At 44.5% G+C, this 27,782-nt stretch overlaps 1 protein-coding gene across 1 annotated transcript in view; it reads left to right on the top strand.

Moving 5' to 3' along the window:
• TBC1D1 (TBC1 domain family member 1) overlaps nt 1-27,782 on the top strand; it is a 219,821-nt gene that overhangs the window by 83,863 nt on the left and 108,176 nt on the right. Inside the window, exon 3 of the mRNA XM_081813168.1 lies at nt 26,213-26,731. Within this exon, the coding sequence (XP_081669294.1) occupies nt 26,213-26,731 (519 nt within the window). The remainder of the gene's footprint in view (nt 1-26,212; nt 26,732-27,782) is intronic.

Below are 27,782 nucleotides of genomic sequence, written 5' to 3'. Positions count from 1 at the left end.
TAGGAATCAAATTATTATTGAAAAATTGACTCAAATTGCCCTCCTGTCTTTTCTTTTTTAAATAGACTGAATTTTTAAGAGCAATTTTAGGTTCACAGCAAAATTGAGCAGGAGGTACAGAGAGTTCTCATATACCCTCTGTTCCCACACATGCATAGCCTTCCCCATTATCAATATCTCCAACCATTTGTTACAGTTGATGCACCTGCATTGACACATTATCTTGGAAAGTCCCAAGTGTATGCTACAGGTCATTCCTGGTATTGTACATTCTATGGGTTTGGACAGAAGTATAATGGCATGTATTTTTACTACCACACAGAGTAGTTTCACTGCCCTAAAAATCCTCCGTGCTCTGCCTGTTCATCTTGTCCTCCCTCCCCAACCCCTGTCAACCACTGTTCTTCATAGTTTTGCCTTTTCCAGAATGTCCTATAACTGGAATCATGAAGTATATATCCTTTTCAGATTGGCTTCTTTCACTTAGTAATGTACATTTAAGTTTCTTCTGTATCTTTTCATGACTTGGTTGCTCCTTATAGCTCTGAACGACATTCCATTGTCTAGATGTACCGTTGTCTAGAAGGGCGTCTCAGTTGCTTCCAAGTATTGGCAGTTATGCATAAAGCTGTAAACATTTTGTGCAGGTTTTTGTGTGGGTGTAAGTTTTCAGCCCCCTTCAGTAAGGCTGGTGACATCAAGAAGAATGATTGCTGGATTATATGGTAAGAATATGTTTAGTTTTGTAAGAAGCTGCCACATTGTCTTCCAAAGTGGGTGTACCATTTTTGCATTTCCACCAGCAATGAATGAGAGTTCCTGTTGCTCCGTGTCTTCGTTAGCATTTGGTGGTGTCAGTGTTTCAGATTGTGGCCATACTAATGGGTGTGTAATGGTATCTCATTGTTGCTTTAATTTGTGTTTCCCTGATGACATAATGTGGAGGCCCCCCTTCGTTTTTTGATTGTTAACTTTTAAGCAGTAGAAATAATAAATTTGTCCTTTTGAATTTTATTTCATAATATGTGGTGGTATTTATTAAATATATAATAAAGTTATAGAAAAACAAATTTTAATGGCTATATTTGTGTATTTATACTTAAGTATCTTTAATTTTTCCATTATCTCTCTTACCTCTGATTTTGCTGTTGGGAGCATGAAACAGCCATTTACATCATTTTGTTAGATTTAAAAAAAGACGTGATGGAAAAGAATTTCTTTAGTTTTTATGTACTTTGGTACTTCTTTTGCAAATTATTTTTTTATCTGTCATGTGTTATAATGGGATTAGACTGCTAGGCCTTGTTCATTTACTTTGGTTGAGCTTGGCTAAGTTAACCTTGAGTCTTTCTCATCTAAAAAATAATGTATTCCCTATTCATCTTTTTAAAGATCCTGTTTTAAAATTGAGTAATGTCAAAATCTGCATGGGAAATTGTGAAGATCATCTGCAAGTGTAAACTCTTTGAACATGGTTGAGTTCACAGTTAGTCAGCGGTTTTTGTGGAAGTGTGGTGTAGGCATGAGGATCCAGAGATGAGCAGGACATGGGCTCAGCCTTTGAGCAGCTTGCAATTTAACAGGGAGAGGTCCACCTGTGAAGATGATTTAATGAAATCATACAGATGTGTGCACAGGGAATCACTCTGCTAGGGGTTCGGGGAGATTTTTTTTGAGGATATGAGATCTGAGTTAAGTCTTTCTTTTTTTAAGATTTATTTATTTTAGAGAGAATGCGCACGTGCGGTCACGAGTGGGTGGGGAGGGGCAGAGGGAGAGAGAGAATCCCCAAGCAGACTCCCCACTGAGCGCAGAGCCCGATGTGGGGCTCAATCCAGGACCCCCATATCATGACCCAAGCCAAAACCAAGAGTCGGCTCCTTAGCCGACTGAGCTACCCAGGCGCCCCCTGAGCTCAGTCTTTAAGGAAAGATGATGGAATTGTAGGTCACTGATGTGTGGTGGATGAAAAAGAAATTGCTAGGATATACTTGTGGTAGTTTTCCAGCATGTTTTGGAATCATTCAGGATTGCTTTCCAACACTGTTGCCTAGGGCTTGCACACACCTCCCTGTAATGGAGGCTAGCGAGTTACCAGAATGTAATTCCATTTTCTCTCTTCTCCATGAGGAAACCGAGGCCCAGAGCAGGGAAGCAACTTAATTTGAACAAAATCACACTACTCATTGTGGCAGAACTTAAACCCAGGGTCTTGGACCCCTGGGTTTTGCACACCTTGTTGATGTTGCCCTGCTGTTTGCACTTTTTTTCTTTAAAGTACTTTTCTAAAATCAAAGGTATGCTTGTCTGTTCACATGTTGTATTTCAGAATACCTTATTTAATCACCCGACTGTTTATGTGTGTATTTCAGAGTAGGTCCAGGTACCTACAGGGGAACAGACAAAGAAAGGAAGCATGAAGATGAGCAGTCCGCTGGGGTGGGTAGAGATCCTGTGATATGTGCGGCGTGTCATCAATGCTCAGCAGCCCGGGGGGCCTGACCAGTGGTGTGAGCTGCGAGTAGGAAGAAACCAGGGCCCAGGTATTTGAAGAGAGTGGAAGTTGCCCAAGTGCAGTGGGGCAACACAGTTCCCGTGACCTGCTGATTCACTTCTCGCTGTGTGTCCCGGAGGGCGTTCTGTGGGAGGTGGGGTGGGTGTGTAGAATGTGTCTCTTCTCTACTAGGGGAGATTGAGTTTGTTCAGAGAAACATCATTTGCAAAGCGGAGAGAAAACTACATTAGTGTTAACGCAGCCGTGGAAAGGAAGAGATGACTGTGTTTTTGAGCACTTAATACGTGCCAGCCGTTGTGTGGAGAGCAGTCAGCTTCCAAATCATCATGGGGGGGTGTTATTCCCTCCTGCCGTTTCTTTGGGAAAATGCGATAAAGGAACTGAAGTTCAGAGAGGTTGGGTCATTTGTCAGAGCTATTTAGATTAAAGCTTGAGTTGTCTGGCTGTAAATGCATGTTTTATCTCTTGTACCTGTTCGATCTCTGTAATAAAGGGATTACAACACATGTTCAAGACAATGAAGCAAGGGTGGTCAGAACTTAAAATATTTTGTCCCACCAAGAATTTGAATTTTTCTTCTTCCTTAGGTGAGAAGCATAAAATGTCCACTAACTTGCTTTTAAAAATCGGTGTATAAGAGTGAAGTTACACCAGAAGGGGAGCTACAATTTTTAAAGAGCCTGAATTTTTCATGATGTTCTTTGTTAGGGAGGGAAGAGAACAGGGAGTAAGAAGAAAATCACTGGAAGATTGCAGATTGGTCAGGATTGGCGGGGAGGCTAGGGGCAATTAAATGATGGACCAAAGAGGTCAGTTTTGAGATGACCATGACCATAAAGTTTTCCAAAATTGGAGAATCTACATCTTTGGTTGGCACACTATTTCCTGGACTTACTGCCCTGGCAGTGAAGAAATTCTTCACAGTATATTGAGAGATGAAAAGGACTTCAGAAATGGCCAGGCAGCAGCTCCCCACCTCTATCTTAGGGAAGGGGAAAACAAGGCGATTTTTAATTTTCCTTACACATATAGGAAAAAACCTGACACAATGGTGACCATCACAACAGATCTATGTAGGGGTGCCTGGGTGGTTCAGATGGCTAAGCGGCTGCCTTAGGCTCAGGTCATGGTCCCGGAGTCCTGGGATCGAGCCCCGCATCGGGCTCCCTGCTCCGCGGGAAGCCTGCTTCTTATTGACTTGAGTTGTGGGCCTTAAGAGTATTATCACTTATTATCTGATATTTTTCTTAGAGCACCATGGAAACATGTTTTTAGCCTCTCTGGGAAATTTTCCTTGTGTTTAGAGACTATTTTGAATAGGCTCTCCAGAGACTCCTGCCACAGTGGACATTTTTTCGAGCCTGGGATAGTACACGAGACTGGAAGTTAAAGGCTTGGGTTGGAGGCCCCTCCAGCTTGCTGTTTAACCATGGCTGGTTGCCATGGGAGTGAGGATCATTGCCCTGCTGCCATCAGATAGTCTTGTGTGGGTGTCACATGAGATGATGTTAAGTGATGTGAGCCATTAAAGCACTTTTTAGGATAAGCTTGTCTAGGAAGCAGGGTGGGTGTAGCCATTAAATTTCCTGATTTAACTTCTACTTCCCTGGGCCTCCGTCCTTGATCTGTAAAATGAGAATGTTCTGTTGAATGATCTCTGTAATTGTTCTCAATTTGGACTCTATTACTGCAAGTTGGGCCAGTCATCTCAGATTGTCTACTTCTGATAAGGAAGAGAGGGCCCCTGGAGCTGCTGGGACACCTCCTCTCTCCATGTGTCCCCACTGGAGGTGTGACCACAGACAAGTAAGTCCCTTCTCTGCAAGGATGAATGTGTTCATCCACAAAATGGAGATGGTGGCTGTCCTCCAGGCTGTGGAGGACTTACCCGCATAATGTACTTAGAATAGTGCCCGGCTCCGATGAAACGCTTAATACGGGTGAAGCATCGCCATCCTCCTCATTTAAGTTAGGGGTGGAGGCGACCTTTGCTGTTGCTTCATTCTCTTCCCTCTTTTCAAAGATGAAAAATAGAGCCCTGCAGAGGTGAGGTGGCTTTCCCAAAGTCAGAGTTAAGATTAAGGTATTCTGATTCTTCTTAGCCCAGAGTTCTTTGTGTCACCTTGTAGTTGCTATGATATTTAGATTCTTTGTTGTTTTATCACATTCTGCATGAATTAAACATAAGCCCTGGTTCACCAGTATGGAACAAGAGCAAAATGCTTTCGTCAGGCCACAGGTAATTTAGATCAGATAAGGGGAAAATGGGGCAGAGAGAATTACCCCGGCCTCTGCCACCAGCCACCCCCTGTGTGACCTTGCCCAAGGTCACAACTTCGCCTTGTTTTCCCCTTCCCTAAGATAGAGGTGGGGAGCTGCTGCCTGGCCATTTCTGAAGTCCTTTTCATCTCTCAATATACTGTGAAGAATTTCTTCACTGCCAGGGCAGTAAGTCCAGGAAATAGTGTGCCAACCAAAGATGTAGATTCTCCAATTTTGGAAAACTTTAAAAATAGGAAGGAAGTTTATTTGTTTAGCTGAGTTCATAATTGTAGGCCTGCCCAAGGCAGAGAATTGGCCAAATGGTATTTTGCGGAAGTTCTTTCTACAGGGTGGGCCTAGAGGAAATCAGTCATTAGGTGAAAATAAACTCTAAGGTCTGTGAGACAATATTTGCTTAGAGGGATTTACATAGGTCTATTTTTTTTTTTAAAGATTTTATTAATTTATTTGACAGAGAGAGAGATAGCAAAAGCAGGAACACAAGCAGGAGGAGTGGGAGAGGGAGAAGCAGGCTTCCCGCGGAGCAGGGAGCCCAATGCGGGGCTCGATCCCAGGACTCCGAGACCATGACCTGAGCCTAAGGCAGCCGCTTAACCATCTGAACCACCCAGGCACCCCTACATAGATCTGTTGTGATGGTCACTATTGTGTCAGGTTTTTTCCTGTATGTGTAAGTTTCTTAAGTTAAAATATTAAAGATTTAATTGTAAAGTTTGATTTCAGAAACACGAACTAGATGCCTGCTTATGAGTAATGAGTAATATCAGACCAAAGTTTGATTTTTGTCAATTCTGTAGTGTCTAAACTAGCTGAGATTGTGATCTCTGGATGTCCCCCCTGCCTCCCCCGCTCCCCGGGGAAAGAGTTCAGTGTGCTAGACCACCAGAGCACACACTTCTGTCTTACTGTTTTGCAGTTGCCACACCATCTAGGGTAGTTTTCTGGTACTCCAGACATCTTGGCCAAGAAATTCAGCTTCTTCAAGTGCCGCGTTGGTCACGATACATTAATTGTGGGTCTTGTCTGTCCGGGCACTTGGGACACACATGCCAAGAGGAGAAAGGCACAGTTCGTGCCTGTCTGGTGAGGGCTGGTGTTGGAGCCTGCTAACACCGTAGGCCTGCGGTGACGCAGCCTGAGGGAGAGGTGCAACCTCCGAGCAGCCTTTGGTACACAGAGGTCATCACTTCCCGTGTGCAGTGACTCCCGCCTGACCGTCTCATGGTTGTATTTCATCAGCAGGGATAGTCAGGGCTGATGGTACACTTGGAACTTAAATATTGTCTTTCTCAAAAACATTGCTTTCAGTTTGGGAGCCAGCAATGTGGTTTGGGTGTGGGTGTTCAGAAGGTCCACAGTGTCCTGGAGTACCTCTCTGCAGATTTGGGGGGGCTTTTTCGGTGCAGCAGTTTTTTGCTCTGATCTTGATTGAATAAAGAGAGGCAGTGGAGCCCACCTGGCTCTTGTGTGTGGGAGAGAGAGGGTAATTCTACCCTCCAGCCCCTCATGCAGGCCCCTTGATGGGTACCAGAGTCCTCATGCTCACACAGTGCCTGCTCTTAAACTTGGAAGTGCAGATCCAGTAAGACTTGTGAGTCGGAGAGATTAGAAATCTGGGCACTGGCTGGTGCCCTGGTGTTTTTGTTTTTGGGAGTCTTTTTTGGTGTGTGTTTTAATTTAATGGACTTAGGGGCTTCAGTCTAATAAGGAAATTTCAAACCGAAGACTTTATTTCCTTCTAGGTAAAGGCAAATCGTGGGGACCTGGTATGGTCTAGAAAAAGAGAGGGAGGTCCAGTTCTGTGCAGCCTGACTGACCAGATGCCAGCCGGCTGGTCCAGCCCTCTCAGGCTCTGTTTCCTGATAAAATGAATGGGTTGAGGGCGCCTGGGTGCCTTAGTCGGTGAAGCGTCTGCCTTCAGCTCAGGTCATGATCTCAGGAGTTCTGGGATCGAGCCCTGAGTTGGGCTCCCTCTGCCTCTGCCGCTCCCCCTGCTTATGCTCTCTCTTGCTATCTCTCTCCCTGTGTCAAATAAATAAATAAAATCTTAAAAAAAGAAAAGAAAATGTCAGGATTCAGAGACTACAATTCCCACTTGGTAGGTGGAATTCTTGTTCCTTGATTGTAGAATTAATCGGGAGTAGATCAGAGTTCAGTCACAGCAAGTCACTGAAACTTCCCAACACACATTAGCCGTTCCCTTGGCATGGGAAAAACAAGCTTTGAATACGTTGCTCGCTGCAGCTCTTGGCTGGAGCAGCAGTCTTTATCTCTTGTCAGCCTTGGTTTCCATGTTGGCTCTCTAGGAATGTTCCTGATTGTAAAATATCTTGTATCATGAAGATGAAGTCAGCCCCCCACCCCCGACACGTGGGGGAGCCTGCGCCAGAAAAGGAACTGTGCTTTCAGCCTCTGCTCAGTGGTGGGAACCACTGACTGACTGCTCCGCCAGCCCACGAAGGTGGTGGAAGCAGGTGCCCGTCTTTAAATGAAGCCCGAAGCCTGGGCGTTGACAGTCTGATTCTGAGCAGTGTGGAGTTGCTCCCTCTGTCCCGTGCTCGAATCTCCTCAAGGGATGCTCAGCATTCCTCAGGAAATCCATACCATCGCACACAGCTCTAATTGAACAATTTTTATATTTGAAGCAGAAATCTCTCTCCCTTTGTGTCTCACCCCTTTGCTTTCCCATTTATGAGAGGGGGCACTAATGCACTCTTCCCCAAGGCAGATTTGCAAAGGCTTCCTCGTGTCCCCTTCCCACACTGCAGGCCCTGGTCTCCATGGAATTGCCGGCACCTGTGACGCTTACTGCTGGCTGCTTTTAAAGTCTGCTAAAACCGAAAACGAAACTTCTGTGTGGCCTAGTCAGTGGAAGGTTGGTGAGGCTGTGACCCCCCTCCCCCCTTAACGTAAGGATGACATTTCTCCTAAGGCCGTAGGCTTTTTGTTCCTTTTCATTCTTTTGGTTTCTAGGCCATTCTGCTGGCTTATCCTGAGCTTATATGGTCAACTACAATCCGTAAATCTTTTTCACATGAACTTTTGGCAAGCTGGGTCTGCCCCATGGGTACTTACTTCCCCAGCTGAAATTTTTGGTTTTTTGTTTGTTTTGTTTGTTTTGCAGTTTACATATGTTACAGACCTAACATATGTTCCTGATGTTGGGATTTTATTTTATTTTTTTCAGGTTTTCATTCTATATTCTAATTTATTTTTATAGAATAGTAGAATTTTGGAACTGGAAATGATTTTGAGAGTACGGCAGCTCATTCATTCCCTTCAGCGTGACACAAGTAAACGGCCTTAGGGAAACTGGCCATGGAGGTTTGGTTGGGTGCTAGGACAAAATCAAGATTTTCTTTCTCACACACCGGGAACGTAGGGTGGGTCGGGGAGGAAGAGAAATGTTAGCTGAGGGCTGGGCAGTGGTTATGAATGCAGACTTTATTTATTCTGTGTGCAATTTTATACTCTTTCATTTGTGTCTCGTGTATTTCTTTTATTGATTTCCTTCATCTCTGAAAGCAGGACAAGTATTAGCCACTTACTCTGCTTTTGCAGAGTAGGATGGAATCTGAGTTTTATAAACATGTATTGAAGTTATCTCACATTTATAACTTCTGAGAGAGCCAAAGGCAGCAAATAGTATTGTTATTGTTACAGTTGGTATTACACGAAGTTAAAATATGTTAAGTGGGAAACAGATTAGACTGGTTCTAATATCCTTTACTGGCCAAAGTTCTGATTTGCCTGTTGATCAAGATGAAAGAAAAGGAATGACCGCAGGGCGCCTGGGTGGCTCAGTTGGTTAAGCGACTGCCTTCGACTCAGGTCATGATCCTGGAGTCCCAGGATCGAGTCCCGCATCGGGCTCCCTGCTCGGCAGGGAGTCTGCTTCTCCCTCTGACCCTCCCCCCTCTCATGTGTTCTCTCTCATTCTCTCTCTCAAATAAGTAAATAAAATCTTTAAAAAAAAAAAAAAGAAAAGAAAAGGAATGACCGCTTGGTGAGGAGAGTTTATTTCAAGGTAAAACAATATGAGAGAAAAGACCTATTTCTACGACTGATGTGAGTGAAGTTCAGGATTCCTGAACATAGGCAATAGGTTTTATTCAAGAATGCAGTCCGTGTTCTAAAGGCTAGTGCGGTGTGTTAAAAAATGGTAAATAATTGGTTTATTTATGGCACCCCAGACTGTGATGGCGTCTGGCCACCATGCTTTAGTAAGTTGAAATGTCAGACATTTGCTTGGCAGTTGCCACGGACCTCGCCGATGCCAGGGACAGGGTTGCGAGCGGGCTGCTGTGTGTGCTGGAGCGGGTGATGTACTGCGCAGAGGCCAGGCCTGACATCAGCCCACACCTGGCTTGCCGGCGTGTACCACACACGGGTTTGAGTATGCGACGGGGAGGACAGTTTTGGCCTTGAATAATTTGAATGGCGCCTTGAAAAAGGCACCGTAAATGTGAGGGGTAGCCCATGCTATAAATGATTTTGTGTTTAAATGAGTACTGCTGTTGTCAAGGGGATTCCATACTGTGTCCACAAATGTCATAATTTGAATTACATTCATTTTACTGCAGTTCCTAGGAAGTAGCAAGAATGTTTGTTTGGTTAATAAGGTTAATGGTTATCTAAACTCAAGTTTGAACTGTCTGCTTCATAAAATAGACCAGTTCTTACTATTATCACAATTTTGATTTAAGCTAAAATTTTTGCCTTAAGTAATTACCTAGGCATATAAAAGGACAGTCTTTTGAATATTGCTTTTGGACTGTCATCTTAAGTTTTTAGTTTCTATAGATGTTGATGTTTATTTTTCAGACTGTATTTCATGACTTAAAGGCTTTTGCAGGTTACATAGTGACGCATTTGGGGCCACTTAGAAATGTGTGCCATTTCACTTGTACTATTGAAATAATTTATCATATATTTACAATGACGGTATTTTTTCCCCTCCACTCCAAATAATTTTGTCCCTGGAAGCCCTCATCTAATAACAGTAGACCGTAATCTCTAAAATTCCTTAAAGTTTAAGAAAAATGTACTTTTTAAAAAATGAAAAATAATCTTTAAGATTACAAAAGCAATACATGAAAATTATAGAAAAATAACCTGCTGATGAGCAAAGATAACAAACCACCACATTCCTGCTACCCAGAGACTACCACAGGCAGCCCCTCCGGATCTTTGTATGTCTTTGGCTGAAAATAAGTAGAAGAAAGAGCCGCTCTTGAACACACTCTGCATTTTTTTCAGTCTGTCAGAACTTGAGCCAGAACGCCCAGGGGACTGGGGGGTGGGCAGGTAGGGACCCCGGTCAAGCCCCAGAACACCCGGGCTTCTTGGTCCTCACTGTTTCCAGTGCTGCTGGGACAAGGAAGCGGCCTGGAAAAGAGTGAGAACTTGGGAATAAATACTAGACTGTAATCTGTGCTCAGGTTTCTTGTCCCCGTGGGTGGGTGGGTGGATCTGCTAACCTGTTGGTTCTCCCATCCGGTTGGTTTTCTGTTCTTGTCACTGTGTTACCTTCTGGTTGTGATTGCTTTACCCCCTTCTCTGCACGTGCATGCGCCAACCACTGCCCCAAGTGGAGGAGGCCCGGGACGAGGCCAGTGCTTCTCCCTGCCGGGTCCTTCATCACTCATCATGCGGTCTGGAGGTGCCCTGAGTGACTCCCTCAGCATCCTCTGGCCCATCGTCCTCCCCTCCTGCTGTGGCCCCCCAGCCCCCCTCCTCTGTAGGGCCCTGTGGTCCTCCGGAAGGCACATGGGCCCAGGCCCACCTGCCCCACCCGGGGGCTTGTCGGCAGCCTGGGCGGGCTGGTTGCCAGGCCTCTCCTCCCACCTGCCTGCTCTCCAACATTGGTGCTCTGTTCACCTGGTGAGTGAGGTTGCTGTCGCTCCCAGGGCCTCCCTCGCCTTGTTTCCTAACTAGTGTCCCTTCTCAGTCCCCACTCCTGGTGGTGCCACATTCACGTAGAGCCCCAGTGCCCAGCGCAAATCCCGATCCAGAAGAGTCTGCATTTCTGTAAAATGGACATGTTTTTCTCAGAGGCTTGAGGGGAGGATTCAGTGAGCTAATCTGTGTGAAGCGCAGTGTCTGGTACAGTTCGTGCCCGTAAGTGGTGTTAGTTCCTGAGATGCTGGATGAACTCGATGCAAGTGAAGGTGTCCGAAGTTTGGCTTTTCCTTCTGACAGTGTACATATGATATGAAATACTGGGGTCTCTACCTGATTTTCTCTACCTGATTTTAGGTAGGGTTAGAAAATAAAGCCCTTTTATTGTTTCTTTCATTTCAATTTAGAGTTTACCTACAGCACTTTGGTGTATTTTCAAGTAAATATGTTTCAGTTGAGGTTAATTAGTATTACAATATCCACTTTGAACATTAAGGTGGAGAAACAGAAAATTGCCATTTATTTTCCTCTCACATTCAAGTTGTGTGTTAAGTAAATGCTCTGACAAGGTTTGCATGGTCCACCCAATGAATTAGACACTGTTCCACCTCTACCTAAAGTGTGATGTGGAAGACAGACTCAGTGTGTCTACCTATGTGACAGCAGAGGGCCAGGTTCCATGGGAACCTGGGGAATGGAACAGAGGAGATGTTTGAACTGGAACTGGAAGAATGGGCAGATGGTAGTGGAGAGTTGATGGAAGGACATTCTAGAATAAAGGCTTCTCTGCCTGCCTACAGTTGTCAAATGTGAGCTGCAACCCAAATAAGTTTCCTGAAATGAGAATTCAAAGGTATTTATTTTGTCACATTTTTCCTCTTCTCCCATTGGCAGGGATAATATAAAGTTTATAGTAGAAAATAATTTTCCATCTGTTTGTTCATTAGACTAAATTGTCATATTCAGGCACTAGCTGGGCAATAAATCACATCAGACTTAAATTGAGTGTTAGTAACATTTGAAAAGAGTTGTAATGTTTTTATATTGATGAAGAATTTGCATTATGTAGAAATTAATTCCATAACTCTAACTAATGGACATTTGAGTTTTACTCAGTTGAAATTTACTCTCCATACTGATGGCATCATTCCATTTTAATTTCTCTTTGTAGATTTTGATGGCTATAGCTTCTGGTGCAGCTTTCCCATTTTCAGTGGGATTTATGTTTGCATTGGCATGGTGTGATGGCTTTGTTGCATTATTCATACATACAATATATACACACTGTGGCCCTGAGAGAGATGCCTGGTGGTGGTGGTTATATTATCTTTGAGTTAGCTGTATGTACCTGGTTTCCCTTGCCCCCTGGGCTTCCTTTAGTCCATGGGTCCTTAACATGGGATCTGGGGTGGGGGATGGGTGGGGTGGTCCATGAACTAGGGAAGAAAATTACATCTTTATTTTTACTAACTTCTAACTAAAATTTAACAATTCCTTCAATTATGAATGCGGTCATCAAATCCAGTAACATTAGCAGCTTCCATGACAGTAACATCAATAAAATCAGTTTTCATACTGCATTACAGTAGTTATGCATTTTTAAAAAAGTTTCTTTGTTTAGGGACGCCTGGGTGGCTTAGTCAGTTAAGTGTCTGCCTTCAGCTCAGGTCATGATCCCAGGGTCCTGGGATCAAGCCCCAAGTTGGAGCTCCCTGTTCAGCCAGGGGTCTGCTCCTCCTGCCTCTACCCCGTCTTGTGCTCGCTCACACTCACGCACACTCGATTTCTCGCTCTCTCAAATAAAATCTTTAAAAAATTTTCTTTATTTGAGAAAGAGTGCATGTGGTGTGCACGTGCAAGTGGATGGAGGGGCAGAGGGAGAGAATCCTCAAGCAGACTCCTCGCTGAGTGCAGAGCCTGATGTGGGGCTCGATCTCATGACCCTGAGATCATGACCTGAGTCAAAACCAAGAATCAGATACTTAACTGACTGAGCTACCTAGGCGCCCCTACAGTAGTTACACATTTCTAAAAAATAGTGTGGATGCTCATCGTTACTTTGAATTATAGCATTCGTTTGACTTACCTCTAGATCCTGTCAAATATAGTAATAAGCAATACTATATCATAATTATTTGGATAATTCCCTTTTAGTGTAATTAAGTTATTTTGTATTCCCTTGTCTTCTATTTTGTACATTTAAAAACTTTATTCTGAGTAGAGTCCATAGGCTTCACTATGCTTGTTTGGGACACAAGTTTAGGAATGTCCGCTTTGGTCCCTGGGATGCATTTGGGAGAAGAGCATGCCAGCATTTGCTTAGGGAGGATTGGTAGGAATGTGGGATATGTAATGAAAAGCTGAGATAGCGGCTCTCACCCGAGATGCCCGCTAATCCCATAAGTCTTGCCTGTTGCCCTAGCCTACAGCAGTACCCAGTTCAGCACAATCTCAGTAGCTCTACTGGTCATTGTAACACATGCGTACTGCAACAAAGGAAGGGTTAAACTTCATTCTCTGTAGTCCTTAACTAGAACACACTAAATGATTGCCATCTAAAAATGGTGAAAATAAAAATAGCTTAGGCGTTTAAAGGGGTCAGCCTTCAGCTGTCTAGAAAAATCTTAAAATCCCAAAGGACTTAGTCCCACTGTTTCTGGTTTACTCTTTTTACAGCATTTATTCTTCTGCAAATACTTGTTGTTTGCATACACTCATACATTGCGTTGGAGATCTTACAGATTTATCATGGTTCTCTTCTAAGGTCTTGAGATATTTGTCATCACTTCAAAACCTTGAAGTCACTAAATTTTTCTTTTTAAAGATTTTATTTATTTGGGAGAGTGAGTGCACACACGGGGTGGGGGCACAGGGGGACGGAGAGGGAGAGAGAATCTCAAGCAGACTCCTTCTGAGTGTGGAGCCCGACGAGGGGCTCGATCTCAAGACTCCCAAGATCATGACCTCAGCTGAAACCAAGAGTCAGATGCTCAACTGACTGAGCCACCTAGGTGCCCCACTAAATTTTTATTTTGAATTGCCATCATACATTGAAAGCAAATTTATCCAGTACTTGGCTGTGTGCCAGGTACTTGGCTGTGTGCCAGGCACTGTCGTAGGCACTTTGAGCTACATCAGTGAACAAAATAGACAATAGTTCTCTCTTAGAGCAGACATTCAGGCATGCAGGTGTCTTATGCTCTGAGGTTTGTAGAGCTGTTCTGCAGGCTAGAAGAACTGCTTGCCACCCACAGACCTGTGTATTTTTTAGGTAGTAGTTTCCCACTGTTTCTGTGGGTCATTGTGATGTACCTCAGGGCTGGCTGAAGGAGGGGAAGGGAATGTTCTGCTTTTCCAGTTCCATGTTAATCAGAACATTCCTGCTTTTACATGTTTGGGATTGCTGGAAGATTGGGGGTGGGGTGAGGTAGGGGAGAGTTCTGTTGCCTACTGGATGTGTGGAAAGATAGATTCTTGATGTGATTGGCATTATCAGTTGCTGGCTGGTATAGAATAAATTTTTGTTCTGTACTGAAAGGCAGTTGGATAGCAAGCCCGTTGCCTTTAGGTCCTGTTACTTAAGTTATAAAAAAAAATTTTTTTAATGGCTTAATACAACCATTTATCATGTATGTGGTTTTGTGGGTAAGGAATTTGGGAAGGGCTCCACTGGGCAGTTTGTCTGCCTGGCTTCCTGTGGGGCAGCGAGGTCTAGATGATTCCTTTTCCAACATGGCGTCTTTGCTCAGGTGTCTGGTGGTTCAGTGGTCCTGGGCTTCTCTTGGTGTCCAGCTGGGGCCTCAGAACCCAGGGCTGCTTCATGTGGCTTGGGCTCCTCAGGTCCTGTCACTTTCATAGGGAATTGATCTTTTCTTACTTTGTAAACATGAAGGGAACAGCTAGCAGTTATTGGGAGTGAATATGTGCAAGGCTTTATACTAACAACTTCCACGCTTATTGTTTAGTTTATCCTCCAAGCCTCCAAGGTAGCTGGTAATATTCCATTTTGATAAAAGAGGAGCCTGAGGTTCTAGGAAGTGGGTGACCTGCCCAGACTTGCACATGAAATTGCAGAAGCTGGAGCCTGTGTCCACATCTCCAGTTACAGAACTTCCCTGAGGATCTGTCCGTGGAGTAGATTCACGGCTGCGGCTGCGTAGGAGTTGGGGCTGACTTTCTCCTCAGAGTTGTGACCTACAGCAGTGAGAATTCATCTCTGTCTTCTTAGAGGCTATTCTGTTTCAGTGTCTGCTCCTAGAGGGCCTGTTCCCTGCAGTGGAATGCTTCTCTCCCGTTCAGCAGGCAACACTGGGTTCATTCTCATAGTTTCCACCTCCCTCCCATAACATGCACACAAACACCATACTACTCGAAAGCAGCAACTAGGGGTCCAGGCAGTTTGGTTTTGTTTTGTTTTGTTTTTAAAAGATTTTATTTATTTGAGAGAGAGAGCACACGCCAGAGAGGCAGGAGGAGAGAGAATCTCAGGCAGACTCCACGCTGAGTGTGGGGCTCCATCCCAGGACCCTGAGATCATGACCTGAACCGAAACCAAGAGTCAGATGCTTAACCGACTGAGCCACCCAGGCACCCTGGGGTCCAGGCAGTTTATGCAAAGGATGGGATGCTCATCACACATTTGCCAAAATGGCGTGTTGGGCAGAGTTCCCGAAAGCTGGCATCAGGCTTATTGCCACTGGATCCTGAGTAGGTTTATTTTTTATCTTTTAAAATTTTTTGAGTATTCCTGTATGCACAGTGTTTCAGTGAATGGAATTGATGCTGTGGTTATCAGAAAGGAGTGAGATGGTTCTCTAGGGGGTGATAGGTCACTGCAGTATTTCCATAATGATAAAAGTTAGTTGCAGAACACTGATCCCCCACACACGCTTTTTTTTTTTGATAAAGGAAATTAGCATTTAGCATAGGCAACCATATGTCAGAAAAACCAGAGTATTAACTGTGGCTATTTCTGGGCTTGGGAATATATGGGCAACTTGATATGTTTCTGTATTTTTCTTTTACGTGGATGTGTATTAAACTTACTAGAAATAAAGATGACTAAATGCATCCTGCTGCTGTGTTTACAGAGGCTGTTTTACCGAGAAGTGGTTTTACATGGTCCTTGTGGTTGGCCCCCCCCTTTTTTTTTTTTTTAAAGATTTTTATTCATTTCTTTGACAGAGAGAGACACAGCAAGAGAGGGAACACAAGCAGAGGGAGTGGGAGAGGGAGAAGCAGGCTTCCCGCTGCGCAGGGAGCCCGATGCGGGGCTTGATCCCAGGACTCTGGGATCATGACCTGAGCCGAAGGCAGACGCTTAACGACTGAGCCACCCACGCGCCCCGAGGTTGGCCCTTTCACAGCTAGGTGAGATACCACAGCCTGGCCAGGGCTTTGATGGGGCTCAGCGGAGGGCCCTGACCTCAGCCCCTGGAAGGGAGGAAGAGGCGGGGGCAAGGTATTCCTCCTCTCTGTCCCTTTTTCTCCATAGGAACCTGCCTGCACCATCTTGAGCTCTCCGCTCAGCCTGGAGAAGTCCTCCCAGTTGGCCCAAAGGCACCGTGGCTGGTGCTGAGTGGGAGCCGAGGCCCCGAGGGAGGTGGGGGTGGGGAGCAGAGTGCACGTATGTAAGAGGAAGGCATCACAGAGGGGAAAATATAGCTTTATTTTCCTGTTAAAACAAGGGGACAGGGAAGGGAAGAAGTCAAGAGCAAAGCCTACATTTTCCAGTATTCGGCCTCAATTCTAATAAACTGATTCCATTCAGTGTGTTTTAAATACACTAAGTCCAATTATAAGGTGCTGTCTGGGACTAGTTCTCCGTGAGCCTCACGTGTTGCACATTATGCTGAGAAGTTTCTGATTCGATTAAAAAGACTAGACTGTGTGGCTTAGGGATGGGTGTGTTTATGTGCTGTGCGTGCGATGCTGTTCCCAGCCCTGCGGGGAGTTGCTGAGGTTCTGAGCCGAAGTGCAGCCTCCTTGGGGGATGACTCGTTACTGTGCTCTGAACCTTGCCCTTGGAGGGAAGCTCTCCTTGATCTGTTTGGTTTTTTTTTTTTCCCAAAGATTTTATTTATTTATCTGACAGAGAGAGAGACAGCGAGAGCAGGAACACAAGCAGGGAGAGTGGGAGAGGGAGAAGCAGGCTTCCCGCCAAGCAGGGAGCCCGATGTGGGACTCGATCCCAGGACCCTGGGATCATGACCTGAGCCGAAGGCAGACACTTAACGACTGAGGCACCCAGGCGCTCCGATCTGTTTGGTTCTTTTGGGGGAGGAAAGCCTTGTACCTAAGTCCCACCCTTGAAGATCTGGTGGAAACTAGAAAACTTCTTTGCTGTGTTTTCCATTGAGGTGGATTCTGCTCACAGGTCAGCAAAGGAGGGCTGTGGAGCCCCGAGGGAGGGGCAGGGCCACGTGCTACCCCAGGGGCTCCAGCTGTAGGGTGGACCCTGGTGCAAGGGGAAGAAAGTTACCTTTTGAGAGGTGCAGAATCATCTTTGAGTGGCTCATTTAGACCTGTGTGTAAGGCAGGGTGTGGATACTTTGTAAATTACCCACTTTTTTTTTTTTTTTGGTTCTGTTTCTTAGTTCTTTCTTAGTTCTTTTTTACAGCCCTTTCTCATTCAATGAGGCAGGGAGCAGAGAGGCATGGGAATAATGTGTAAACAAGTCACTGAAACGTAAAATCTATCTTGGCTTTTTCTGAACATTTTTGGTGTGATCTAAAATTTTATATGTTCCCCTTTTTTATAGGGAAAAAATTGAGTCAGTTGGGCTCCCTGAGGGTCTTTGGTGGCTGGTTTTATTGTAAGGGTAGAGTTTGGTAAATATTTAAATCTTCCTATTTGCTCTTGATAATTTATTTGAAACGCACTGAGATTTTGTGTTTCTCTGTCTTCTTACCCTTCTTAGCACTTCTACTCCTGTAGTGTTGGCATTCTGCTTTGTTGAGTCATTTGTCTACTTCTTTATCCCCTCTGTCTAGATTGTAGGTTACCCGAAGAACAGGATCTATGTGTGATTCATCCTTGTATTCACCACAGAATTTGGCATAAAGTGTTTTATATAGTGGGAGTGTGAACAGGACTCTTAGTTGCAAGTGACAGACACCCAGCGTAAAATGGCATAATAAAAAATTTATTGGCACAAGAATCCCAGTTGATTGGCTTCAGGGATGGTTGGATCCAGGTCCTCAAACATCAGAACCATCATTCTCACCCTCTCTCTTCCATTTTCTTCCTCCCTGTCTTTGTTTCACCTCCTCTGGAACTATCTAGCATGCCTTTATTTGTGATAGCACCAGAAATTCCAGGCTTATGTCCTCAGAATTCTAAGTTCAAGAGCAGGATTTCTTAATCTAGGCAATACTACATTTTGGGCAAGATAATTCTTTGTTGTGGGCAGCTCTCCTATCCATTGTAGGATGTGCAGCAGCATCGCTGGCCTCTACTGACTAGGTGCCAGTTGCAACTCTTTCCCTCCAGTTGTGACAACTCAAAATATCTCCAGACGTTGCCAAATGTCCCTGGGGGGATGGTGGTGGGTGGAATTGCCCCAGGTTGGAGAACCACTGGTCTAAAGCCACAGCAAGTTTCTTTTTTCTACCAATTCCTTAAAAATGCATAGGCCTGCCAGTCTGGTCTGGACTGGGTTATGTGACCAACCCTGAACTAATTCTGTGGTGGGTGGGGTAATAGAATATGCTGGTTCCCAGGCACTCGTGAGCTGGGGCTGGGCCTGGGCCTGACTGTGCCATTGAACCACTGGAATGAGGGTGGGTGAGGTACTACTCCTTATTGGGGGGGAGGGCACTGGAGTCCATGTAAGACCAAAACAAGAAACTGCCGAACCAAAGCCAAAAAACATGTGGACCCCCACAGGAAGTGGGAAGTCTTTTTGAATTGAGACTGAAGTCTTGGTGTAGTGGAAAGAGGATGTGTCTTGGCATCAGGCAGGTGCTGTCCTGACTCTTTAGCTGGGTAACTTTGGGCTAGTTTTTTACCCTTTTCTCAGTCAGATTCTATCATGCTTGTGAAAATATTTTTTCATAAAATTTTCATTGATGTTATACAAACAATTATACATAAATCATATACTCAGTGACTTCAGAGTTTAAATAATCTCATATACCACGTGCCCAGATGAAGAAACAGAATAGTCCAGAAGTCCCACAGGCCCACTCCCAGTTACTCCTCCTCCAGAGATAATAGCTATCCTGTCTTCTTTTGTCATAGCTTAGTTTTTCCTGTTTTTGAAATTTTGCAGAAGTGGAGTTCTACCATATGATTCTGTTCTACGTGTTGTTTCTACTCAACATGATGAGTACTTACCCATGTTGTTATACATAGAATAGCTTGCTTATTCTCCTTCTACATGTTTTCGATTATATGGATATCACACATATTTGTCAGTTCTGTTGCTGGGCAGTGTTTTGCCTCTGGTTTTTGGCTGTTAGAAGTGCTGTGACTGTCCTTGCACACGTCTGTTGGTGAGCCGGGACACACCTCTGCCCGGGATGCCCTTGGGCTGGGGCTCTGGCTCCTGCACTAGGGGTGTAACTGCTTTTAACTGCTCTGAGATTCACAAGGACTTCTGGTTTTTTTGTTTTTTGTTTTTGTTTTTTTTTAGATTTTATTTATTTATTTGACAGAGAGAGACACAGCGAGAGAGGGAACACAAGCAGGGGGAGTGGGGGAGGAAGAAGCAGGCTTCCCGCGGAGCAGGGAGCCCGATGTGGGACTCGATCCCAGGACCCTGGGATCATGACCTGAGCCGAAGGCGGATGCTTAACGGCTGAGCCACCCAGGCGCCCCGGGACTTTTGTTTTGAGGCATAAATGAGAAAAGGTGAAAAGACTCGTGTCTGTTGCCTGATAGAAGGTCCAGATCTCCTGTGTTTCGTCTAAGATTATTGATTTGGACATGAAAAGACAACACATGGGCACTTGTTGGCTTGAAAATCAGTTTTAATAAGTTTAATGTATTTGGCCCTGGATGATTTTAGGTAGAAGCAAAACTGTATTGGTGCCCAGTGCTCTAGCTGATTTTGCTGTTTTATTAACAAATACACACTATATGACCAAATATTCCTTTATTAATAATGATCTCTCAGTGGCAACATTTCAAAAAAGGGCATCATTTATAAAAACTGATGGTGGTGGGGCACCTGGGTGGCTCAGTTGGTTAAGCGACTGCATTCGGCTCGGGTCATGATCCCAGGGTCCTGGGATCGAGTCCCGCATCCTTCTCCCTCTCCCACTCCCCCTGCTTGTGTTCCCTCTCTCGCTGTGTCTCTCTCTGTCAAATAAATAAATAAAATCTTTAAAAAAAAAAAAAAACCGATGGTGGTGTGTGTCCTGGAGAAGGAACCAGCGCTTTAATGTTTTTTCCTAGTACATTTACATGTTTATAGTTCCCTCTGCCTTGTAGAAAAGGGACCCCAGTGTCCCTTTGCAAAGATTATGTAACATGCATAACCAATATGGGGGATTGCTGTGATTAACTGCTAGTTCATTATATTTGTGAGCATTTCTTAATCTTCGAGAGATTATTTTGATATAAACTTTGATCAAAATTATAGAGTAGCATTTCTTATAAGACATTCACACCTATGTATTTAATGAGCTGAGACTTCAGAGATGCAGTGAATTTATTTGCAAACCAAATTTGCCCTTAAATGGTATGAACAGCTTGTCAAATATCTGTGTGGCGATTTTTTCTGTTCCGTCTTGGCTAGTTTTTTCGTCTCTGCCTCAAGCATGGTGTGGGTCTGTGCAGTCGGGCTGCTTCAGTGCTGCTGAAACACACAGCTTGCCGGGGGCCTTAGTAATCAAATAGGGTTTGGGTATAATGGTGTGGGGACAGGGCGACGAGGGAGACACGACGGGGACAGGTGATGGGTACCTCAGAGATGCTGCCCATCAGAACTGCCTAGCGCCTCTGAACACTGCAGATGCTAGGGCCCCACCTCCAAACAGGCTGCTGCTTTTAGGCTGGGGCAGGGCAGTTCTCACGCACAGCCCCATTTGAGTTGAGAGCCAGGGCATTCACTGAGGAGGATTGGACTTTGACGGCTTAGGTTCTCAGATTGAACATTCGGTGATTTATTCCATGATCTCTGTCAGTATCTCTGCTAACCAATCAAAATGTTTTGCCTTTTTTAAACCTTGTTTTAGGAAAGTTACAGAACAACTTCACAGTCTTCCAGCAGCTCCCTTCTCTCAGTCTTCCTTGCTGACCTTCTCCCACCCGCTTCGGTTAGCTCCTGCAGCTGTTAAATCACTTAGGTTGGATTTGTGTCTCATTGTTTCAGACATTTGCAGAAACATGTTGCTTGCCCCAAAAGGTTGTAGTGAACCTTTCAAATGATTATTTTGGAGTAGGATGTTGGGTTTTGTGTTTGCAGAAACTCTTCTCATGGGGTTTGACAGCTAAGAGTTTGTCCCATTTGCCATTTCAGAACTAGGGAAGCTGAATACTCCTGTTTTACGTAAGAGGAAAGAGCAAGACCTAGAGGATAGAAGGGGAAGGATGAAGGAGGTGGGTGCCCTGTGTTAGGGCCAGCAGTCATTATTTCTCAGGTGCCAGATGCCGCCTCAGTCAGTTCATAAGCGTGGCTGGTCTCTCTTTTGGGAAGACCTACCCCGTGAGTCTGACCTCGGGCTAATTGTAAGCGTAAAGCTGGAGTTGAGGCATTAGTTCACCCTGAGGATCCAAAGCCAATGGGCAGGTAGGAGAGGACTTCTCAGGTACACATTCAGTCCCTTTGCTCCTGTTGGTGTTCTCGCATCTGCCACGTTATACCGGAAATCACATATTTAGAGTGTCCCTTACTCCCTAGACCGCGAGCCTCTCAGGTCAGAAGAATCCCGTCTTCCTCCCTGTGTGAGGTGTTGGATCTAGGCTCTGTAGGCCGTGCTCTTGGGCAACTCGGGTGCTGACATGTGTCGTATCTGGATGGGGTCAGACAGCTGTTTCAGCCTCTTCATTAAGTCGTGAGCACTCGTAAGATGTTGCCTTAAGTGTTTTGTATTAAATTTAAGGCATGTAAGACAGGAAAATACTTGATTTAATTTCGTTTTCTTCCCCTACATTTACCTTGTTTCTGACTGACGGATGTAAAAACCACTCCTTACCAACACAAATGAAACACAAGTCTGTTTCTTCTGGAAAATAATTATGCAGAATAATTTTCTCCTAGAAGTGCTTGTTTTAACTTTTTGCCGTGAGAGAACATTTCATCTAAGGGACAAAGCACAGCGTGGCCTGCCATATTTTTACAGTTTGGGAATGTCTTACTGTTAAATAACAGGGAAAAAAATGCTAGAATTTTAAATACAAATCCGGGCTTCTTCAGATTCATTTATTATTTATTTGTTACCAGTTGGCAGGTGTATACTTTAAACAAAAGTATAAATGTAAAGTAAAATGACTTTTCATTCTAAATACTGTTTTAGAAGCTCTTTCCTTAGTCCTTGTGAGTAAAATTACACTTGCAGTGTGTTTATAATCCTTTAAAATCCCTAAATCCTTACCAAAAAAGTTGACCCAAATGTTTAAATAAGGACTTTATTTACAGAAATGAATGTTTCTAGTTCTCTTACACTAAGTATCATTTTCTGGTGACTTACAAAAACAATATTCACTTAAGCCTGCTGCAGAAACAACATGCATATATACCATGCTTTTTTAGTATGTGAATTTGAAAGAAAGTTGTTTTGATTGTGAAATAGTGCAGATTTACTTTAAAAAGGAGCTTTAGTATAAACTCATAGGTTGACAGAAGAGCAGTTTAATAAATTTTATGTCTAAACGTGGCCTTTTTTTTTTTTTATTACCGGTGATTCATTTTAATTAACATTGTTTTTTGTTGTGATTCCCAATGTACAAGGAAATAAAATCTCAAACTCTCATTGAATTTATGCCAGTATAATGCTTTTCAGGTTCTTGTTTTTGCTGTAGGTAACTTTAATTTACTCTGTCTGCTTGTCTGTGATCAGAAATGACGTAGATATTATTGCTGTGACTACACTAAAAAAAGATTGTGTTAGAAGTACCCAGATCGTATCAGTGGGAATAAACTCCACTGGCCTCAGTGTATTTACCCGAACAGGGTCAGTGTATTTGAGGTAAATATTGTAACTTGAAGTTTATGTTCTCAGAGCCTGCATTTTTACCTTGAGAGACTTTTCAGTTAAGTTTGCTTATTTTAGGGGTTACTTTTGGCATCACCCCTTTCTTTTTACGTATCTCTGTGAGCTGCCAACTCCAGCAGCTGCTGATTCTCAGTGGCCCCCTCTCCCTTGGTTGACATTCTGACGTCATCCTTGACCGCTCCCCCTCTCCTCCTCTGCCTTCCATCCCCGGTTTCCTTAGGTCTGAAGCATTGGTGTGGCCTACGCTCCCATCCCTGCCTTCTTCCTTTACTTTGCCTTTTTCTGTTCCCAGGTGGCAGCCACTCTTGCACATGAGCTGCTTATGTCCCAGCCTACGTCTCCTGTCTTGGACTCCAGGCCCAGCTGCCCAGCTGCCCGCTGGATGCCTTTACTTTCAAGTCCTCCTGGTCTTACTCAACACGTACACAAGCCAAACTCCTCATGTCATCTCTGCAAACCTGCTCCTTCTGTGTTCCCTGCTCATGCAGTTGGAGGCCGACTCTGCAAGTCACCTGCTGGCTTCCATGCCCTCAACTCCCCCATCCAGATAGCCACCAAATCTTGTGTATTCTGTCTTCCGGAAGCTTTTATTCAGCCTTTCTCTCGACTCCCATCTTTGTCCAGGCTCCCCCAGACCCCATCTCAATACTGTAAACGTTCTAACTAAGCCTCCCTTGGGGCCCCACTCCCGCCCAGGCAGGACTGCCTTGCTTCCATCCCCTGCTTCTAGATCCCTACCTCCTGACATCTAGTGATACCTAGAGAAATGTTTGGAAATAAAATGAAGTAAACGACTCTGTCCCCTCATGTGACAAGTAATCCTGTAGGTGAATCCAGGACAGTTAAAAGAATGAGAATTCAGGATTTCATCACAAGTGGATATTATGCCTTCATTTCTCGAGAAATAGTGCTCCAGGTCTGTTCTGGTAAAGGGAACTACACTCTCAGTATAGATTTACAAACTTACACACAGGTGGAGTCCCTTTTTTATTGAAAAAGTCTCCTGTTTTACTTACGGTGATTTTAAAACATTAGATTTTTAATTGTTAACAGTTTATTGCTGAAATTATGTTTGGCGATATGCTGTCAAATACTCTGAGACAGTTATGTTCTTGTCAGGATCCCAGTGATGCTTTTTAACCCCCGTTGTCTCCTTTATGCCCATGTTACAGTTCACCAGAGCAAGGAGAGGGGGCACTGGGCTTTGACTAAAGCCCGTCTCCTAAAGGTTGTGATTAGTGTGTAGGAAAGACTGGCGGTTGGAAAAACTTCCACAGCCTCCACCCCGACCAAGGTTGTGGTGTGCTCTTCAGCCTCTTCTGGCCTTGGGAAGTGAGGGAACGATCAGATTCTCTACTTTGGGTCTTACTTCTCTCTTTGCCATTTACCGTCGAGTCACTGTAAATTCACACGACTTCACACATTTTCTCTGCGCTTTGATTATTTAATGAAAGACACCATTACCTCAGATGCAGTGAAAGACCCAACACATAGAAATGACACTTATGTTAACAAGCCTCGGGAGCCTGTGTAAGACTTTTCTGTTCAGAGAGTACGTTTAATAATGGGGAAGATTCATGGGACTCCTGATAAAATAATTTCATAGACTTGTTCAGAAAAGTGGTGAGGTTCTTTAGTTGCATGAATTGGTTATTTTTCTTTGAAAATTCTTTACTTCACAAAAATAACTTTTACGTGGAAAATCTTACAAGCTTTTTTTTTTAAGAAACTGAGGCGGTTCTTACCAATGTCCTATAGTGACTGTTGGCAAAGGTGTGAATGGTGAATGGAACCTAGGCTTCCTCCCTCCCTCTTCTCTCTGTCGTCTCTTTTATATTAACCATTTCCAGGCTTCCGAGGGATGTGTAGTGTGGCAGGGAGTGTGCTATAGCACAAGCAAATGGTGCAAATACATGCTTGACAGATGTTGAGATTTTGGCTTATCTAGTACTGTTCGGCTCGTATGCTTCAGTAATCAATTTTTAAAATACAGACTCTAGCTAAATATATTTTAACTCTTTGCATGATAAAATACCTTGGAAGGATGTATCATGATCTTTATGGCAGAGATACTGTCTTTAAGACATGCTTGATAGGAAATCCCAAAGAGAAAAATCTCGAGTCATTGGGTCTTATGGAACAGAAGCATATATTTTAAATATACAACCATGTCCCTTTCCTGTATATGTTGATCTTTGACCTGAATTGTTAACGGGTTTTTTTGTTGTTGTTCTTTCCTCTATGATGTTGTTAGAAGACTTTGAGCCTCTGGGTATTGGGCCTTAAATTGAACTTTCTTACATAGCAAAAAAGGGAAAAAAAATGCTTTGGGTGTTAGGTCCTAACGAAAACTAGGTCCTTCCTGATGAAGATTGAACTCGTGCCTGTCTTGTTTCAGCACTGCGGCTGTGCCTCATCTAAGTGGTCACACAGATACTTACTGCGGTCACAGATTCGTCTTCGTGTCCACTGCCACCTGAAGGCGCTTGTCAGAAGCTCCTGATGAGAGGCTGTAGCAGTAGGGACGACTGGCACACGAGGCCCTTTGTTCATTCTCTTGGTCATGGCTCTGCACGGACCCCGAAGGCTTTGGAGTCTGTGTGGGGAGAAGCGCCCGTGTGTTGCCACGATAATGACACTGTTTTGGTTGCTCACTCCGTGGTTAAAGCCTCCAAGCTCTGTAGTCATTACCAGCTAACTGTTAGGAAACCGAGAAGTGAGTAATCAATTGCCAGTTGTCCTTGAAGAAAAAATAATGATGTGATTTGAAGAAAGGTTTTCTACGATAATTTCAGTCTTCACTTGGCATCCTCACCTCACGCATTTATTGTGGAGGACTCTCCGAGACACACTGCCGTGAAATCGAGAAAAATTGCATGATGTTTTGGTGAGCCCCATTGGAGACAGACCTCTTAAGGAGGTGACGGGAGCTGCGGAGAGGCCCGTGGCTTTGCAGTGTGACCAAGCCGGGGTGGACTCCGAGGCGCCACATTGGGCTGCGTGTCCGTGGGCTAGTCACTTAACCTTGTGGAGTGTTGTGGGCACGTGAATCCTCTAGCATAGTCCCTGGCACGAAAGAGGTGCTTAATAAATATTGTTCCTCTTCTCCTGTCTGTGAGGCTTGTGCATTTCCCTCTCATGGGAAGGCGTCTACGGTCTCAGGCTCCCGTGGGCCCCTACTTCAGTGCCACGGAGCACGCGGTGGGGCGCTCGGGGACAGCAGAGCGTAGGCTGCTTGTACAGTCGTGCCGTGTGCGTGTGTGCGTGTGTGCGCGCGTGCATGGGCGTGCGCGCCAGGGTGGGAGTACCATCTACTGCGGGTTCCAAGTAACACTCTTCCTTTCCTGGCAGGTGCCTGAGATCATCAGCTCCATCCGCCAGGCCGGGAAGATTGCCCGGCAGGAGGAGCTCCATTGCCCGTCCGAGTTTGACGACACGTTTGCCAAGAAGTTTGAGGTGCTCTTCTGTGGCCGGGTGACGGTGGCTCACAAGAAGGCCCCTCCGGCCCTGATCGACGAGTGCATTGAGAAGTTCAACCACGTCAGTTGCAGCAGGAAAGCCGAATTTGACTTGGTCTCCCAGAATTCTGAAACCCCAAATCCTGCGGGAGGCCTTTCCTTCACGGAGAAGTTCCGATCTGTGCTCCAGCCAGTGGGGAACGGCGAGCAGGGCCGGAGGCCGATGCGCAAATCCTTCTCCCAGCCCGGGCTGCGCTCGTTGGCCTTTAAGAAGGAGTTTCAAGATGGAAGCCTTCGAAGTAGTAGTTTTTTCAGCTCCTTTGAGGAAAACGACATTGAGAACCACCTCCTTAGCGGACACAATATTGTGCAGCCGACAGATATTGAGGAAAATCGAACTATGCTCTTCACGGTAAAATACCATCAAGCCCTGGGCTCATCCCCAGTGTGAGATCCATGTTCAACCGGCTTTATTGAGCAAGGATTCGTAGCAAATTGCTTTTGGATTTATGTGTGAATCTATGTACCTTTATAGTGAATAATCCTTTTCTCAGGATAAAATCCTTACTTTAGTCCTAGGCCTTTATAAAATCATTATTGGAAACCTAAAGAGAATCTATCTTCTATCCTTGTTTGTTTTTATCTCTACCACGCCCCCCCCCCCCCCTTAGTTGAAAGAGACCTTTTCAGTGGAAGCAACAGGGCACAGATGTAAAAGAGGCCCCCGGAAGGATTTTTTAAAGTATATTAATTCCAAGTAATATATTTCGACAGAATCTTTTAGTTGGAAAATACTCCCTCTTTACTGTTTCTATTAATTTATTATAAAACATTTATCCTTTGTTAATCAGGATAATTGGATTTGGGGATAAGATGATATTTGAAATTTATACCCAAACTGAAATAATAGTTTAGCCAACTGTTTACTCCCTTTTTTCTGGAAGAGGTTTGGTGAACTGATAGCCAAGTGCCGAAAAGGAATGGACAGGGAAGCTGTCCTTGGCACTTGGGGTTCCTGGGTTCTGTGCTGCTCTGGGCTCCTCTGGATGGGCTTGCCCGGGGCCTTCCCGGCAGTGAGCTGGCCACTGATGATCTAGGGAACTGATTGTTCTTCAGCCCTCTTCTAGAATGTCATGACTGGTATTCTAGAGAGAGCAAAATTACCGTGAGTATGATGTTCTTGTGCCTAACTCAGAGCGGTGAGGTGGCCGACGGGTAAGGAAGCTGCTACTTAGGTTAAGGCCATGTTGGATGTAAGCAGATTTAAGATGAAGATGATGTGTCAGTGGGTAAATAGGGCTTTTTCTTCCTCTTTTCGTCATGTACTGAAAAAAATGCTAAGCACTCAGGCTTGTGCTTTAGTCTGTGGTGTATATTTAAAAAGAAAAAACTCTTGGTGTTACTGTGAAAGCTGCTCAGCGCACGTATGTTCAAGTACTTGGTGTGTGAGTGCCATGTGCAGG

This window comes from Leptonychotes weddellii, chromosome 2, assembly GCF_054177405.1.
Source record: "Leptonychotes weddellii isolate Sample4059 chromosome 2, ASM5417740v2, whole genome shotgun sequence".
NCBI lineage: Eukaryota > Metazoa > Chordata > Mammalia > Carnivora > Phocidae > Leptonychotes > Leptonychotes weddellii.
This window is presented reverse-complemented; position numbering and strand designations above follow the sequence as displayed.